We start from the raw sequence: 18,077 nt of genomic DNA, 5'->3' as shown, positions 1-18,077 counted from the left end.
TATGTTGTGCATGATAAAGCATTTTGCATAGCACATAAGGTGATATAAATATGCTTGTAATATGCATATCGCTTATCATAGTTCAGAATGTGTAACTGTCCGGTTTCAGCAATGTTCTAGAATATTGGACCGTTGGCTTTCATGCTTTTCAAATTCTCAAGCGCAGCTGCCAGCTATTTCTCCAACCGTCACCCCATTCAAATGAATAAAGAGTCGAACGGAGCCAACTTTTGGTTGGGAATTTTGGAGAGGTGCGCGGTCGGGATGTTCCTCTGCGGACGGTGTTCTCAGTAGCCTATGTCACAATGGGCCACCGGACTATCGTGGCTTTGAACTCTGAATTTCATGCTTTGTTAGGGATGGTATTTCAAAGTGTTACCAGATTATATTGGGTCTCTGGTCATTTTAAGTGAATGTATTCATCTATTTTCCCGATTTAAACTGACTGCTTTTCTCTATATGTTGTTGTGTGTTGTTTTGACCACCAGACCACGAAGGAGCGGCCATATGTGGACCTGTCCTTTCCATCCTCCGGTCCAGCTCTGTACTTCATCATTAGGAACACGGAGCGCTCTCCGGACTCTTGAGATATCCTGGATCAAGATCTGGAACTACAACAAGAGCATCAATGTAAGAGACCAGACTGACACCTCTATCGCCCCTTACTTAGTGCACTACTTTTGACCTGAGCCTTTGCAAATAGAGGTTGCCAGTAGGTTTGCCAGTTGTAGTAAAAAGGGTTGCATTAGGTGATGATTCGACTGGAATCTGATAGAAATGGTACTTTGGTCATATTAAGTTCTTAGCACTTACTATATGTGCAACCCTTACATATCAGTGATTGGTTCATCACGCCAGTCCTAGATCAGGGTTTACAAAAATACACCAACAGTTGCTCATAAATCCAGCTTGCTCCAGCCAGCCCCAGTCATTGTAGAGGGTGAACCCCATATTGGCAAGCAGGCTTTGGGAGGGAGGGTAGTTGCGTTTAACCAGTGGCTATGTGAGCTGCCCAGTCTGTCCAAATGTGGAACAGTGAGAGATTAACCCTGGAGGATTAGTGAAGGGACGCCCGGGTGGACTGCTCCTGCCTCCCGCCCTGCTGCTGTCACAAAGGGGACGGACGGGGCACCAAGCCCAGGCAAACCAGGGATCTGTCTGGAACTATGGATGTTTATGGTGGTTGATAACCGTGTCTCTGTTCATTGAGTCCTTTCGTTAGGTATTGGTGGTGTGTTTTAAGCTGCGGGGTAAAAGGAGCAGTGGATCGGTGGTTGGATCCAGGGGTGGGGATACACTGATTTAATGAGCAGGGATTGAGGAGATTTGAGTCTGGTTTTAGCCATCCACTATGTCTGTCTCGTGTGTTGGTAAGGAGGCTACCACGGTTAGCTTTATCAGTTGACTATGTCTGCAGGTTAGCTTAATTTCCCACAGGTATATATGTCTACATACCTGTGGGTAAATTGAAAGAAGAAACATTGGGACCTAACAACTAGGAAGCTCCTTGGTTAACAGTGTGGTGTGATTTTTCAGTTTCAATGTTGATCGAGCTTTTTCACCTCTACATTTTTCATTTAAATGTATTTGACTTGGAGTTTGTTTTTAATGTTAATTTTCTTATACGGTCTACCAATATCAATGCATTAACTAAATATTGCGCTGCTTAGAGCCTGAAGTAGCCGTACTGTTCTTTTTCAGAGCTGGACATTGGCGCCCGGCATGTGAATCTTTACCTCAACAGCACGCTGCGTGTCCGAAGCGAAGCTGACAAAAGGGCTGTGGCAACCAGGTCATCGACTCAGCACCAGCATTGCCTCTCAAGGCACTCCGAAGTCCCAGAATCCTCTCTCCCAGCCCCGTGTGTGTCCGGACACATTCTCTGTGGCGCCAGTCCACAGCGCCATTATAGCCAGGAACGTGAGGGGAACAGTGGAGGGCACCAATGTGACCCCAACCCCAACCACGGACTCACTCTCTCTGAGGGGCTGGCCCAGGTCAGAATAGACTTGCAGGATAAAACCTACACACCCCCTCTCCCCACGCCCCACATCCACACCGTCTCCTACAGAGGAAACTCCATTGACATGGACCCTCCGAACTGGACCTTCCCACCCCCTCCTGAAACAGCAGCTGGGAGCAGTCGGGTCAACCCACAGAGTGCAGTCACCACGCAGCCTTCCTCCTCCAGGACTCCCCAGTGGCTACAACCCATGTCCCGGAGCGCCCCAGAGGGCTGCGAGGCTGCGAGGGAGAAGCCCTCTGGCTAGTGCCCCAGCAATCTGTGGAGTCCAAACCTTCCCCCTCCACAATCCTCCCACCTCCACCTCAGTGCTCCAGAGCTGGGCTGTAACCCAGGGAGGGTGTCGTGGTGGGTGGAGAGGAGTGAACGGGAGCCAGGGAGTGAGACTCTGACCTGGGAGGTGACCTGCTGGAGGAGCTGAATGACCAGCAGCGCCAGGACCAACCTGTTAGTGGACGTAGGAGCTCAGCCAGGCATAATAACACTAGTACTACCAGCAGCAAACCAGCAGTGGAGCACCAGCATGGAGCCATTGACTGTCCAAGGTAGCTGAACCATGTGTGGTATGCTATGTGCTTGTGTGGTCTTAGGACCTATTGTGAGCCATTCCATACTTTTGCAGCTCCTTTATCTACTCTGCTGTGCAGAAGAGAGACTGAGACGTTCATTTGAGTTCATGTAACCGTGTTAAGGTCAGAGACAGAGTAATCTCTAGTGGGAGCCTGTTTGTCCTACTTGCCTTAGTTTTACAACTCAATAATGATTCCTCCACCCCCCACCCCCTTTGTCTTGTCAACGGCAGACCAGACATATCTTTGTTTTTAAATAAGATTATAGAGCAGACAGATTACTGCATCACATAAAATCTACATCCTATAATAATCTCTCTTTATCTCCCTGACAACAGACATCCCAGCCAGACCCTCTAGTTATGGGTCATTTTCCTGCAATCTGGAAACACAGTAACACACATAGCGCATGTGCCAGCTGGCTCGACAATATCTATTGTGGACATATCTCCCTGAAGTGGGTCAAAGAGTCTTTGACCAGCATCACACCAGCTGTCGGAGCTGGGCTATTTTGTGTGAAAATTACATAAACATGTACCATTACTTTTATCTTCTATATATCTGGAATATGTATATAAAAAAAAATTAAATGAGAAGGATTATTAAGAGCTCATAACTTTAGTAGCAGAAATCCTACTCTCAAAATTATGGAGTAGTACCACAATTTATGAAACGGGCCAAAAATACGCTTGCTTTCTTCCCATTGCTCTTAACTACACATTTATTATGACTCTGTCGAATGTCTTGGAGGTAACATGAGAGTGTGTGTGTTGATTCACAGAGGAGCCAGGTTCAGACAGCAGCACCACGGAGGCAGCAGGTACCCCCCGGGCCCCAGCTCCGCAGCCAGCAGGAACCATGACTGACACCCTCATGGAGTCCTGGGACCTCCCCCTCACCAAGTTCAACCAGTGCCAGCGTGGGTCGCATCGATCCAACATGAGCTTTTGAGGGTGACATCTTTGACGAAGTTCATCCAGCGTTCCTCCAGAGCGCCACTATTGCCATAATCCCCTCCTCCGGCCCAGGAGCCTCCCCTGCAGCCCCATCCCCCACTCCTCCCACCTCTCCTCCCCCGCCCCTCAAGGGGGCCTCGCGATGACCCAGAGGATGACCTTTTCCGCCGAGGCGGAGCGCGAGGAAGGAGTTTGAGATTCCCGGTCCTCACGTGGTCGAACGTCTGGTCATTAAAATCCTGTCCACGTGGGGCGATCGCCACTATGTGGGCCTCAACGGTCTCAAGTCTTCAGCTCCAGCGGTCAGCCCCCTCCTTCCCACCCGAATCCGCGCCGACCCCGCCTGATATCAACGTGCTGCCTGCCTACGGAAAGGACCCGCGTGTGGTCACCAACCTGATCGATCGCGTCAACCTCACACAGGACGACATGCACCTGTGGCTGGCACCTTTCACCCAGGGAGGAGTCACGTGATCTACCTGGAGTTCGCGCGGCTGTGTCAGGTGGCCATGATAAGAGTGTGGAATTCACAACAAGTCCAGGATCCACTCGTCTCAGGGGGGGGAAGGGAAGCTGAAATGCTGCTGGATGGGAGGTGCATCTTCAGGGGAGAGATCGCCAAGGCGTCAGGGACTCTGTCTGGAGGTAAGGGAGCATTAGTGAGGGACACGGCTCTCTCCCATGACACCCAAATGGGTCGTTCTATGTCATTTCAGCAAGCCATGACACCCACCATCTCAGATTGTTCTGAAATGGTTTCTGTAGTTAGAAACAGATAAGATAAGCACTCCTGCAACATTATTTTGTTGAAAACTATTTGAACTCAACTAATTGATCACACCCAAATTGGCCATTTCAATTTATAGGATTCATATAATATTCTATAAATATAGTACTGAACATCCGATTTGGACCAAACCTCTTCTTAACAATGATTAACCCCACAAACCCCACGCTAAGCCCACCCCAACATCCAGTATACAGAATCAGTTCTCTATGTTTGACAAGTAGTATGAATGTATGTAATGTACCAGGTTTTACTCTACTAGATGTCGCTGTTCCTGCTACTGCCACATCCTTTTTATCCATTTTGCTGGTCTCTTGTGTTTATTAAATGGATCACAACATTTTCTTTGCAACTTTGGGTAGAAAACCAATAGCTTTTGCTCATGATAAAAATAAATAAATCTGCACAATTCAAGCCAGTCCTCCATGAAAGCGATTAAGTTTGTCCTTCTCTTAGTCTTAATCTGTGTCCAAGAAAACGCCCCCTCTGCGCGTAGTTTATTCCCTTCAAAAAGGTCTGGATTAGACCATTCCCTGGTGAACTGAATTGCTTTCATGGAGAACTGGCTTGACTTGTGAGGATGCACAATTTATTTTAATCACCAAAATGCAATCTGGGAATGACATAAGAACATTCTAATTATTACATTATAACTATTACATTAGATTATAGAACTACAGCATTTGTTTGGTGACAAAATAGGTTTAGTGTCATTTGTTGTCCAAGCATGAAAACCTGTTTGCCTCTAACAAACGGAATTCTACCTCCACTAGGGATTACTCATACTCATTCCTAACTTCCACCCCTCTCGTCTTAGGTCTGGACCAGTTCGGGGACACCATCTTGTTCACCACGGACGATGAGATCCTGGAGGCCATGTCGCGCTATGACGAGACGTTCTGCGGGGAGGCAAAGGGCTCCGAGGGGCTGGTGGGGTATGAGGAGGAGCTGCAGAGGCCCCGCACGGCCGACGGAGAAGGGGAGGAGAGACCTTTCACCCAGGCTGGCTTCAGACCCGAGGACGACCTCACTGTGAGTTTGACCGGACTGACTGGGACTATACAGTGTAAATGTGGAACGCCTGGATTGATATAGGACGTGCAGGTTTTGTTCCAGCCCAACACTAACATTTCTGATTTCTATTCGCTGCCATTTTCAGTTAAACCTCCATCTGAACCCTACTGTTGGTCAGTCTGAGGAGACCCTGAGCAGATCCCGGAATGTACAATGGAAAATGTGAGTACTCCCTTCTAAATTAGTGTTATTCATGATCAATTCACACATTTTACACACAGGACTGGCATTTTATGTCTGTAAAATGTAGCTAGCTCAGCTTGTTCCACACTGACTCTCCAAGCTCTCTCTCTCCTTCTCTCTCTCCCCCCATCCCTCTTTCCAGGCCTTAGGATAGAGTTGAGTATGACGTGGGGGGACTCCCACTACCTGGGCATGACGGGGTTAGAGGTGGTGGGGAAGGAGGGGGACAGCCTGCCTCTGGACCTGACCATGGTGAACGCCTCGCCACGGGACCTCAACGACCTGCCTGAGTACGGCCAGGACACACGCACCCTCGACAAGTCAGTAGTGTGTGTGTGTGTGTGTGTCTGACCTTACAACGCTGACAATGTAGATGGATCTAACTGCATACCCTCTGACCACAGGATGTATTTTAAGTCATGAAACGCCAAAGTTATCTAATTAACTTGTCAACAACATCATCAACAAAGCCAACAAGAGCGTTGCAAGGGATTCTATTCAACTGACTCCAACTCTTATGTGTCTGTCGTTTCAATGTTTATTACAGCTTTGTTTCGATATATAGCAGTGCTCATCTACCCGCCCGTGGTAGGCCGTGCACATCTTAGACAGTCAGAATAGTAGGCTGGTAGAATGCGGTCTCAGTGTGATGTGAGCACTAGCCCAGTGGTAGGCACTAGCCCGTGGTAGGCCGTGCACATCTTAGACAGTCAGTTAAACAGTCATGGGTTGCTGGTAGGCCCTCATATTAACCCTCAAAATCAATTAATCATATTTTCTCCTCTTCCCTTTCGTACTCCCTCAACCAATTCTCCTCCCTCCATTTTGAAATACCAGACTGAGAAGGCCCTGCCCTCTCCTGGCCCCTCTCCCCGGGCCCCTCACCAGTCCAGACCGATGAGCAAGCGGCTCCTCTCCTCCTTCTGGATCTTGTTTTTTAGGTCGGAAGAAATAGTGTGTGTCCGTGTTCATCTGGAGCATGTTGGCACTCATTAGGTTGATGATGGACAGGCAGCGGTCCCAGAAGATGTCCCTGGAGCTCTCCACCAGGAAGGGTCTCAGTGGGTAGGAGGTCTCGTTGCCCATATAGGAGCAAGTCCGGTAGAGGCAGGTGATCACCACGTCCTGCAGCTGGTGCTCCGTACCCGCCTAATAGGAGACCACCTTACAGTATAGATAAATGTTGGCCGGGGTGAGGGTGCTCTGGTTCCCCCAGTCGTGGTCGAGCAGGAAGCGGTCCACGCTCTGTTGCTACAGCCCTGGGTCGTTGGGGGGACAGGTTCTGGAGCCGGTAGCAGTCCTGGCACAGCAACTCACCCAGGCAGCGCAGCATCTCGTCAGGGAAGACCTTGACCATCACCCTCTTGGACATGTCGGGGGCCGTGTTGGAGTTGGTCAGGGCGGCGTTGTCGGAGCTTTCAATGAGGTCTGGGGGATACTGGTCCTGGGTAAGGGTGGACAGGTTGGTGCATGACTGAGGCTTCTCCAGGTTCTCGTTGTTGAGGTGGGTCACGTTGTTCTCTTTGGGCTGCACCTTCTTGGAGACCTTCTTTTGCTTCTTGTTGATGAGCGAGTGTCGCTTCAAGTTCTTGTCTTTGGCGTTCTTGTGGTTCTGAGCGGCCGTGTCGTGGCCCACCGTGACCGGCCGCCTTCTGATAGCTGGGCGAGAAAGACTATACATTTCCCATGGTGACTGGGTAGCAATCAGGAGTTGGATCAGGAGACAGTCTGAGCAGATTATGTCTTGGCACTGAGTTCTTATTAGAAGGGTCAGTAGTGCCTGTGGAAAATGAAATGGAAAAATTATAGCCAATTGAAATGCATAAAAAAGCCAGGCTACATTTTCCCACTCAGTCAACAGCATTGTGCATCGATCGACATTAGGTTTATGTGTGTCTATAAACTTGAGCAATATCACATTTATTTGATTTTGAGATGTCTTTGTTGTGATCGTGAAAGGAATTTTCAATAGTTTCTTTGTTGATTGAAATATAAAGATGTTTTGTTTTGCTGTAGGCTTTGGTTTCAAGGCGGTTATGGTTATGGTTGTGTACATCGGCTGCTGTCCAAGGTTCTGAAATCGAGTGTCCACGTCGCAAAAAAGGGGCATGTCATAGAAGCGATGCTGTGAGAGATGAAGCGTGATGTTTGCCATTATGGCTAACGTTGTAAACGAAATAACTTGTCGGTGGCTGCTAGTGCTAGCAAACCTATAGTGTAGCAATTCAATACGTCAATGGATGGATCAAATGTTTTCTGGCGAGTTTTTGCATTGATCTGTGTCAGTGGAACCTCCGTTAGCATCGCGCCTGCTGCGGAAATGCGCTACAAAAGTAAATAGCCTTTTCATGTAAAACGCAACATGAGAGAGGGAAAATTAAAACGTAAACGCAATCACTTGCCTAAATATTCTGATATCATTTTTTATTTTGTAGAAAGATAAGCTTGAAATGGAAATGGTCTAATTAGTTTAACAAACGAAAAGACATACTGTATCGAAGTTTAGCTTTTTCAATTAACCATAAAATCTATCGTTTTTTTCTGGTTGCTTATCAAAGTTGATTCTGCTTTGTAGAATAGCCCTTTGTAGGCACAACAACAGTGCACAGCAAAACCACCACTGAAAAACGTAAACAATGTCACGTGGCGTTTGAAACAGCAGCAGCTCAATGCACCGTCATAAAAACTACATTTAAACGTTTTTTATTTATTTTTCAAATAATTTCAAATATCATGTTATACCCGTACATGTAACAATTATGTATTTTTACACGTTTTTTTTCTTCTAAAATATACACTGTAAAAAAAAATATATATATATATATATATATATATAATGCCTCTTTAAACTGAAGTGAACACGTCCCCCTACTGCAAGGACAGGAAGCAGTCTAAAGTGTCCCAAGTATAGCAAGGTGTCTAATAAATTCTAGCTTTCCATGTCCACTACGCTGCAGAATGACATGTACATAACCAGTGAGGTGTCTCTCTCTCCTCTGTCCAGACTCATCGACGGCCACAACATCACCACTGAGGACCAGCACATGTGGCTGATCCCATTTTTCTGTGGCCAGCACCACACCCTGACAGTGAACTTTGACAAGGCACAGACGGTGGCTGGCCTCCGCATCTGGAACTACAACAAGACCCCAGAGGACTCCTACAGAGGGGTGCGAGAGAGTCACTTGTTTAGTCACTGAGATAGAGAACTTCCTGGGTTTAGTAGTCTGGAAGCGTCAATTGAAATAGAAATATCTGGGCCCTGTAGGTCGCCTTTGTATTTCTGAGTTTTGTCATTAAATGTGCAGTGCATTGTAGTTGTACAAATCTATACGATGCCCCATAAGGGTGCATATACAATATATCAAATTACTGCCATAGATCTTTAAATATCTCTGAATATTGACTGAGAATGTTGTTTAAGGGGTGAATCCCTATTTCCCACAAAAACACAATTCTAACCATGATACACATTTGTTAAGATACCCATCTCTTATTATCCCTATTCCTGTGTTCTCCAGGTAAAGGTGATCCATGTGTCTCTGGACGATACACTCATCTCTCCAGCAGAGGGCTTCCTCATCAGGAAGGGACCAGGGAACTGTCACTTTGACTTTGCTCAGGAGATCCTCTTCATCGACTTCCTTCAGAACCCCACCACTGGCCTGGTCAACAGCAAGACTACATCAGAGGACCTGGTCTACACACTCAAGTGAGTACTTGGAGGCTAGTCTAATCCCAGATCTGTTTGTTCCGTCTTGCCAATGACCAAAAGAGTTGGAAAAACAGCACAAACAGATCTAGGACCAGGCTAGTTGTAGGCCACCTCCCAGTAGGAAGGTGTTTAAAGTAATGGCTCTGTTGTGATTTCATCAGACTGTTTTAAGGCATCCGCATGCTTCCCAGCCGAAACAGTTCGGTAGAGTTTATGCATATATTATGACGACATTTTGTGACGTTTTTGTTTGTTTTGGACTTCGGTGAGGGTTTTTTCGGCTGTTCAGGCACACAACATTTTTCTGGAGGCAAGCCCAAGTTCGGAGCCGAAGTCTACGCCCCTTCGTCTGTGATTGGTTAACAGTAGGGATTCTTCAATAAAGTATTTGTTGTCATTCAACGAGAGACGACTCGTTTTTTTCATTGAAAAATACTGCACCAAACATCTTAGATATAAAATTGCGCGGCTAAGATCTGACAGATTTCCTGAGTTATCTTTAGATTAATTCTGACTATTTTGAGTAAGTGTATACTGGCTACATTTTTGAAGCGAAGGTCTTTCAAGGGAGTATTCGAGCACACTCGTTCTGTTCGGCCCAGCTTTTAGCGTCTCGTAAAATAGCATTCTGTCCATTATCCGCACTGTGCCAAACACTTGCAATACCAGTCAAAAGTTTGGACACACCTAATCATTCAAGGGTTTTTCTTTATTTTTACTATTTTCTACATTGTAGAATAATAGTGAAGACATCAAAACTATTAAATAACACATATGGAATCATGAAGTAACTAAAAAAGTGTTAAACAAATCAAAATATATTTTATATTCTTAAAAGTAGCCACCCTTTGCCTTGATGACGGCTTTGCACACTCTTGGCATTCTCTCAACCAGCTTCATGAGGAATTATTTTCCAACAGTCTTGAAGGAGTTCCCACATATGCTGAGCACTCTTTGGCTGCTTTTCCTTCACTCTGCGGTCCAACTCATCCCAAACAATCTCAATTGGTTGAGGTCGGGTGATTGTGGGAGGCCAGGTAATCTGATGCAGCACTCCATCACTCTCCTTCTTGGTCAAATAGCCCTTACACAGCCTGGAGGTGTGTTTTGGGTCATTGTCCTGTTGAAAAACGAATGATAGTCCCACTAAGCGCAAACCAGATGGGATGGCGTATCGCTGCAGAATGCTGTGGTAGCCATGCTGGTTAAGTGTGCCTTGAATTCTAAATAAATTACAGACAGTTTCACTAGCAAAGCACCCCCACACCATCACAGCTCCTCCTCCATGCTTCATGGTGGGAACCACACTTGCGGAGATCATCCGTTCACCTACTCTGCATCTCACAAAGACACAGTGGTTGGAACAAAAAATCACACATTTGGACTCATCAGACCAAAGGACAGATTTCCACTGGTCTAATGTCCATTGCTCATGTTTCTTGGCCCAAGCAAGTCTCATCTTCTTATTAGTGACCTTTAGTAGTGGTTTCTTTGCAGCAATTCAACCATGAAGGCCTGATTCACACAGTCTCCTCTGAACAGTTAATGTTGAGATGTGTCTGTTACTTGAACTCTGAAGCATTTATTTGGGCTGCAATCTAAGGAGCAATTAACAATAATGAACTTATCCTCTGCAGCAGAGGTAACTCTGGGTCTTCCTTTTCTGTGGCGGTCCTCATGAGAGCCAGTTTCATTGTAGCGCTTGAGGGTTTTTGAAGCTTGCACTTGAAGAAACTTTCAAAGTTCTTGAAATTTTCAGGATTATTAATTTTTCATCATAATTTTAAACATTGGCTAAGCTGCACAGGAGGCAGACAGGTGTTCCTCTTTCAGGAACTACGAAATGGCAGCAACTATAAAGATTAGCCTATATCATCATACAAAATGTGTCCAAAGTGTAGGGACTGTGTCCTGCTTGTGCAACTGAAATATCTGTTACAAAACAGGTTGTAACCTTCATAATATATATATGTTTTGGAATGTTCGTTCAGATCGTTCAGATGTTCAGATGTTCGTTCAGATCGTTCAGATTTTATTTCAGCTGTTCAGAAATATGAGGCAGAGACATAGGCTACATCAAAAAAAATGTGTGCATAAAATAACACATGCGCAGAACGTGATCCGGATCCTTAGCTTAAAAAAATTGCCACGGCCTAATTCATATGCTCAAGGTCAGTATTGTAATACAATATGAGATATAATCTTAAGGTTTGTGTCTTGTGTGGTTTTCAGAGCTGGTTCCAAAAGACAGGAGCAGCCCAGCATGGACTATGAGGCCCCCATCATGCCTTGTGGATGTATCCTTCCTCCTGCTCGTAAGAAATAGTCCCACAGAATACAGTATGCCTTTACTAACATAACATTTCACCTTACATAGTCACCTTACATGGACATGCAGAAATAATGCGAAGAGTGGATAGAATTGACCCACAAAATACATAAATCACCTTTTAGTGGATAAAATTGGCAAATATATATTATTATATATTATTATTTTTATTTGTTTTGCCTTTCATAAAATCATACTTTACATATTCAATGTCATTACAACCACTTTTGCCTGCCGGGATACTGTGATCTGGACAGTCACTAATATACAAGATGACTGCCAAAGTCCTGAGTGTGTGCAAGGCTCCAGGTCTCTCTTCCTTAACCCTTGACCCACCAGTCATCTTCCAGCTGCAGCTGCTGACCACCTGGGGTGATCCCTACTACATCGGCATGAACGGCCTGGAGTTCTATGACCAGAACGACGAGAAGATCCCCCTCAGTGACAACAGTATCCTACCTACAATGTAAACACCACAAACACACACTGAGAACCATCACTGCTGCAATCTACACTTGGTGGTCACTAGTCTCACTTGACCTGACTGGCTGAGCTACTGTAGCTAGCGTGAGACTTCGAGTCTGGGTTGAGACTGGTCACCAACCCTGGTCCTGGAAATCCACAGGGTGTACAGGCTGTCGTTATAGCCCATCATGAAAACACATGATTCAGTCGATCAAGAGTGTGATGATTAGTTGAAACAGGTTTGTTTAGTGCTGGGGTGGAACGAAAGCCTGCTCTCCCTTTACTGTCGTCACTATCTGGCCAACTTGCAAAGTCGAAAACCCTGCCTAGTTCTACAATTTATCTTCTTAAAATCTGATTTTAACCGTAATCCTAACCTTAACCACACTGATAACCTCATGCCTAACCCTAATCTTAACCACACTGATAACCTCATGCCTAACCTTAACCACACTGATAACCTCATGCCTAACCCTAACCTTAACCACACTGATAACCTCATGCCTAACCCTAACCTTAACAACACTGATAACCTCATGCCTAACCCTAACCTTAACCACACTGATAACCTCATGCCTAACCCTAACCACACTGATAACCTCATGCCTAACCCTAACCTTAACCACACTGATAACCTCATGCCTAACCCTAACCTTAACCACACTGATAACCTCATGCCTAACATTAACCACACTGATAACCTCATGCCTAACCCTAACCACACTGATAACCTCATGCCTAACCCTAACCTTACCCACACTGATAACCTCATGCTTAACCCTAACCTTACCCACACTGATAACCTCATGCCTAGCCCTAACCTTGACCATACTGATAACCTCATGCCTAACCCTAACCACACTGATAACCTCATGCCTAACCCTAACCTTAACCACACTGATAACCTCATGCCTAACCCTAACCACACTGATAACCTCATGCCTAACCCTAACCTTACCCAAACTGATAACCTCATGCCTAACCCTAACCACACTGATAACCTCATGCCTAACCCTAACCTTACCCACACTGATATCCTCATGCCTAACCCTAACCTTACCCACACTGATAACCTCATGCCTAACCCTAACCTTGACCACACTGATAACCTCATGCCTAACCCTAACCTTGACCACACTGATAACCTCATGCCTAACCCTAACCTTAACCACACTGATAACCTCATGCCTAACCCTAACCTTACCCACAATGATAACCTCATGTATAACCCTAACCACACTGATAACCTCATGCCTAACCCTAACCTTACCCACACTGATAACCTCATGCCTAACCCTAACCTTACCCACACTGATAACCTCATGCCTAACCCTAACCTTGACCATACTGATAACCTCATGCCTAACCCTGACAACACTGATAACCTCATGCCTAACCCTAACCTTAACCACACTGATAACCTCATGCCTAACCCTAACCACACTGATAACCTCATGCCTAACCCTAACCTTACCCACACTGATAACCTCATGCCTAACCCTAACCGCACTGATAACCTCATGCCTAACCCTAACTTTAACCACACTGATAACCTCATGCCTAAACCTAACCACACTGATAACCTCATGCCTAACCCTAACCTTACCCACACTGATAACCTCATGCCTAACCCTAACCTTAACCACACTGATAACCTCATGCCTAACCCTAACCACACTGATAACCTCATGCCAAACCCTAACCACACTGATAACCTCATGCCTAACCCTTGCCCACACTGATAACCTCATGCCTAACCTTAACCACACTGATAACCTCATGCCTAACCCTAACCTTAACCACACTGATAACCTCATGCCTAACCCTAACCTTAACAACACTGATAACCTCATGCCTAACCCTAACCTTAACCACACTGATAACCTCATGCCTAACCCTAACCACACTGATAACCTCATGCCTAACCCTAACCACACTGATAACCTCATGCCTAACCCTAACCTTAACCACACTGATAACCTCATGCCTAACATTAACCACACTGATAACCTCATGTGCCTCAACCCTAACCACACTGATAACCTCATGCCTAACCCTAACTTTACCTACACTGATAACCTCATGCCTAACCCTAACCTTACCCACACTGATAACCTCATGCCTAACCCTAATCTTAACCACACTGATAACCTCATGCCTAACCTTAACCACACTGATAACCTCATGCCTAACCCTAACCTTAACCACACTGATAACCTCATGCCTAACCCTAACCTTAACAACACTGATAACCTCATGCCTAACCCTAACCTTAACCACACTGATAACCTCATGCCTAACCCTAACCACACTGATAACCTCATGCCTAACCCTAACCTTAACCACACTGATAACCTCATGCCTAACCCTAACCTTAACCACACTGATAACCTCATGCCTAACATTAACCACACTGATAACCTCATGCCTAACCCTAACCTCACTGATAACCTCATGCCTAACCCTAACCTTACCCACACTGATAACCTCATGCCTAACCCTAACCTTACCTACACTGATAGCCTCATGCCTAACCCTAACCTTGACCATACTGATAACCTCATGCCTAACCCTAACCACACTGATAACCTCATGCCTAACCCTAACCTTAACCACACTGATAACCTCATGCCTAACCCTAACCACACTGATAACCTCATGCCTAACCCTAACCTTACCCACACTGATAACCTCATGCCTAACCCTAACCACACTGATAACCTCATGCCTAACCCTAACCTTACCCACACTGATATCCTCATGCCTAACCCTAACCTTACCCACACTGATAACCTCGTGCCTAACCCTAACCTTGACCACACTGATAACCTCATGCCTAACCCTAACCTTGACCACACTGATAACCTCATGCCTAACCCTAACCTTAACCACACTGATAACCTCATGCCTAACCCTAACCTTACCCACAATGATAACCTCATGTATAACCCTAACCACACTGATAACCTCATGCCTAACCCCTAACCTTGACCCACACTGATAACCTCATGCCTAACCCTAACCTTTCCCACACTGATAACCTCATGCCTAACCCTAACCTTGACCATACTGATAACCTCATGCCTAACCCTGACAACACTGATAACCTCATGCCTAACCCTAACCTTAACCACACTGATAACCTCATGCCTAACCCTAACCACACTGATAACCTCATGCCTAACCCTAACCTTGCCCACACTGATAACATCATGCCTAACCCTAACCGCACTGATAACCTCATGCCTAACCCTAACTTTAACCACACTGATAACCTCATGCCTAAACCTAACCACACTGATAACCTCATGCCTAACCCTAACCTTACCCACACTGATAACCTCATGCCTAACCCTAACCTTAACCACACTGATAACCTCATGCCTAACCCTAACCACACTGATAACCTCATGCCAAACCCTAACCACACTGATAACCTCATGCCTAACCCTAACCTTAACCACACTGATAACCTCAACCACACTGATAACCTCATGCCTAACCCTAACCTTAACCACACTGATAACCTCATGCCTAACCCTAACCTTAACCACACTGATAACATCATGCCTAACCTTAACCACACTGATAACCTCATGCCTAACCCTAACCACACTGATAACCTCATGCCTAACCCTAACCACACTGATAACCTCATGCCTAACCCTAACCACACTGATAACCTCATGCCTAACCCTAACCTTACCCACACTGATAACCTCATGCCTAACCCTAACCACACTGATAACCTCATGCCTAACCCTAACTTTAACCACACTGATAACCTCATGCCTAACCCTAACCACACTGATAACCTCATGCCTAACCCTAACCTTACCCACACTGATAACCTCATGCCTAACCCTAACCACACTGATAACCTCATGCCTAACCCTAACCTTAACCACACTGATAACCTCATGCCTAACCCTAACCTTAACCACACTGATAACCTCATGCCTAACCCTAACCTTAACCACACTGATAACCTCAACCACACTGATAACCTCATGCCTAACCCTAACCTTAACCACACTGATAACCTCATGCCTAACCCTAACCTTAACCACACTGATAACCTCATGCCTAACCCTAACCACACTGATAACCTCATGCCAAACCCTAACCACACTGATAACCTCATGCCTAACCCTAACCACACTGATAACCTCAACCACACTGATAACCTCATGCCTAACCCTAACCTTAACCACACTGATAACCTCATGCCTAACCCTAACCTTACCCACACTGATAACATCATGCCTAATCCTAACCACACTGATAACCTCATGCCTAACCCTAACTTTAACCACACTGATAACCTCATGCCTAACCCTAACCACACTGATAACCTCATGCCTAACCCTAATCTTACCCACACTGATAACCTCATGCCTAACCTTAACCACACTGATAACCTCATGCCTAACCCTAACCTTGACCACACTGATAACCTCATGCCTAACCCTAACCTTAACCACACTGATAACCTCATGCCTAGCCCTAACCACACTGATAACCTCATGCCTAACCCTAACCTTGCCCACACTGATAACCTCATGCCTAACCCTAACCTTACCCACACTGATAACCTCATGCCTAACCCTAATCTTAACCACACTGATAACCTCATGCCTAACCTTAACCACACTGATAACCTCATGCCTAACCCTAACCTTAACCACACTGATAACCTCATGCCTAACCCTAACCTTAACAACACTGATAACCTCATGCCTAACCCTAACCTTAACCACACTGATAACCTCATGCCTAACCCTAACCACACTGATAACCTCATGCCTAACCCTAACCTTAACCACACTGATAACCTCATGCCTAACCCTAACCTTAACCACACTGATAACCTCATGCCTAACATTAACCACACTGATAACCTCATGCCTAACCCTAACCTCACTGATAACCTCATGCCTAACCCTAACCTTACCCACACTGATAACCTCATGCCTAACCCTAACCTTACCCACACTGATAACCTCATGCCTAACCCTAACCTTGACCATACTGATAACCTCATGCCTAACCCTAACCACACTGATAACCTCATGCCTAACCCTAACCTTAACCACACTGATAACCTCATGCCTAACCCTAACCACACTGATAACCTCATGCCTAACCCTAACCTTACCCACACTGATAACCTCATGCCTAACCCTAACCACACTGATAACCTCATGCCTAACCCTAACCTTACCCACACTGATATCCTCATGCCTAACCCTAACCTTACCCACACTGATAACCTCGTGCCTAACCCTAACCTTGACCACACTGATAACCTCATGCCTAACCCTAACCTTGACCACACTGATAACCTCATGCCTAACCCTAACCTTAACCACACTGATAACCTCATGCCTAACCCTAACCTTACCCACAATGATAACCTCATGTATAACCCTAACCACACTGATAACCTCATGCCTAACCCTAACCTTACCCACACTGATAACCTCATGCCTAACCCTAACCTTTCCCACACTGATAACCTCATGCCTAACCCTAACCTTGACCATACTGATAACCTCATGCCTAACCCTGACAACACTGATAACCTCATGCCTAACCCCTAACCTTAACCACACTGATAACCTCATGCCTAACCCTAACCACACTGATAACCTCATGCCTAACCCTAACCTTGCCCACACTGATAACATCATGCCTAACCCTAACCGCACTGATAACCTCATGCCTAACCCTAACTTTAACCACACTGATAACCTCATGCCTAAACCTAACCACACTGATAACCTCATGCCTAACCCTAACCTTACCCACACTGATAACCTCATGCCTAACCCTAACCTAACCACACTGATAACCTCATGCCTAACCCTAACCACACTGATAACCTCATGCCAAACCCTAACCACACTGATAACCTCATGCCTAACCCTAACCTTAACCACACTGATAACCTCAACCACACTGATAACCTCATGC

The 18,077-nt window shown here is 45.7% G+C and overlaps 1 protein-coding gene across 1 annotated transcript; it reads left to right on the top strand.

The window, feature by feature from the left end:
• The first annotated feature begins 5,555 nt into the window (after positions 1 to 5,555).
• LOC123490562 (katanin-interacting protein-like) lies at positions 5,556 to 12,473 on the top strand. Its single transcript, XM_045220527.1, has 6 exons — positions 5,556 to 5,571; positions 5,735 to 5,912; positions 8,597 to 8,762; positions 9,114 to 9,304; positions 11,540 to 11,604; positions 11,976 to 12,473. Exons 1-6 carry the CDS (start codon positions 5,556 to 5,558, stop codon positions 12,104 to 12,106), a joined length of 747 nt encoding a protein of 248 aa, XP_045076462.1. The 3' UTR covers positions 12,107 to 12,473.
• Positions 12,474 to 18,077: the final 5,604 nt, after the last annotated feature.

The sequence above is a fragment of the Coregonus clupeaformis genome, unplaced genomic scaffold, assembly GCF_020615455.1.
Source record: "Coregonus clupeaformis isolate EN_2021a unplaced genomic scaffold, ASM2061545v1 scaf4178, whole genome shotgun sequence".
NCBI lineage: Eukaryota > Metazoa > Chordata > Actinopteri > Salmoniformes > Salmonidae > Coregonus > Coregonus clupeaformis.
Note: the sequence above shows the minus strand (reverse complement) of the source record. Positions and strands in the feature narration are given on the sequence as shown.

What these genes read in the sequence shown, in the direction of transcription:
- LOC123490562 (XM_045220527.1), top strand. An exon ending in GACACACGCACCCTCGACAA is followed by an intron (nt 5,913 to 8,596) that starts GTCAGTAGTGTG and finishes TCCTCTGTCCAG; the next exon opens with ACTCATCGACGGCCACAACA. An exon ending in CAGAGGACTCCTACAGAGGG is followed by an intron (nt 8,763 to 9,113) that starts GTGCGAGAGAGT and finishes TGTGTTCTCCAG; the next exon opens with GTAAAGGTGATCCATGTGTC.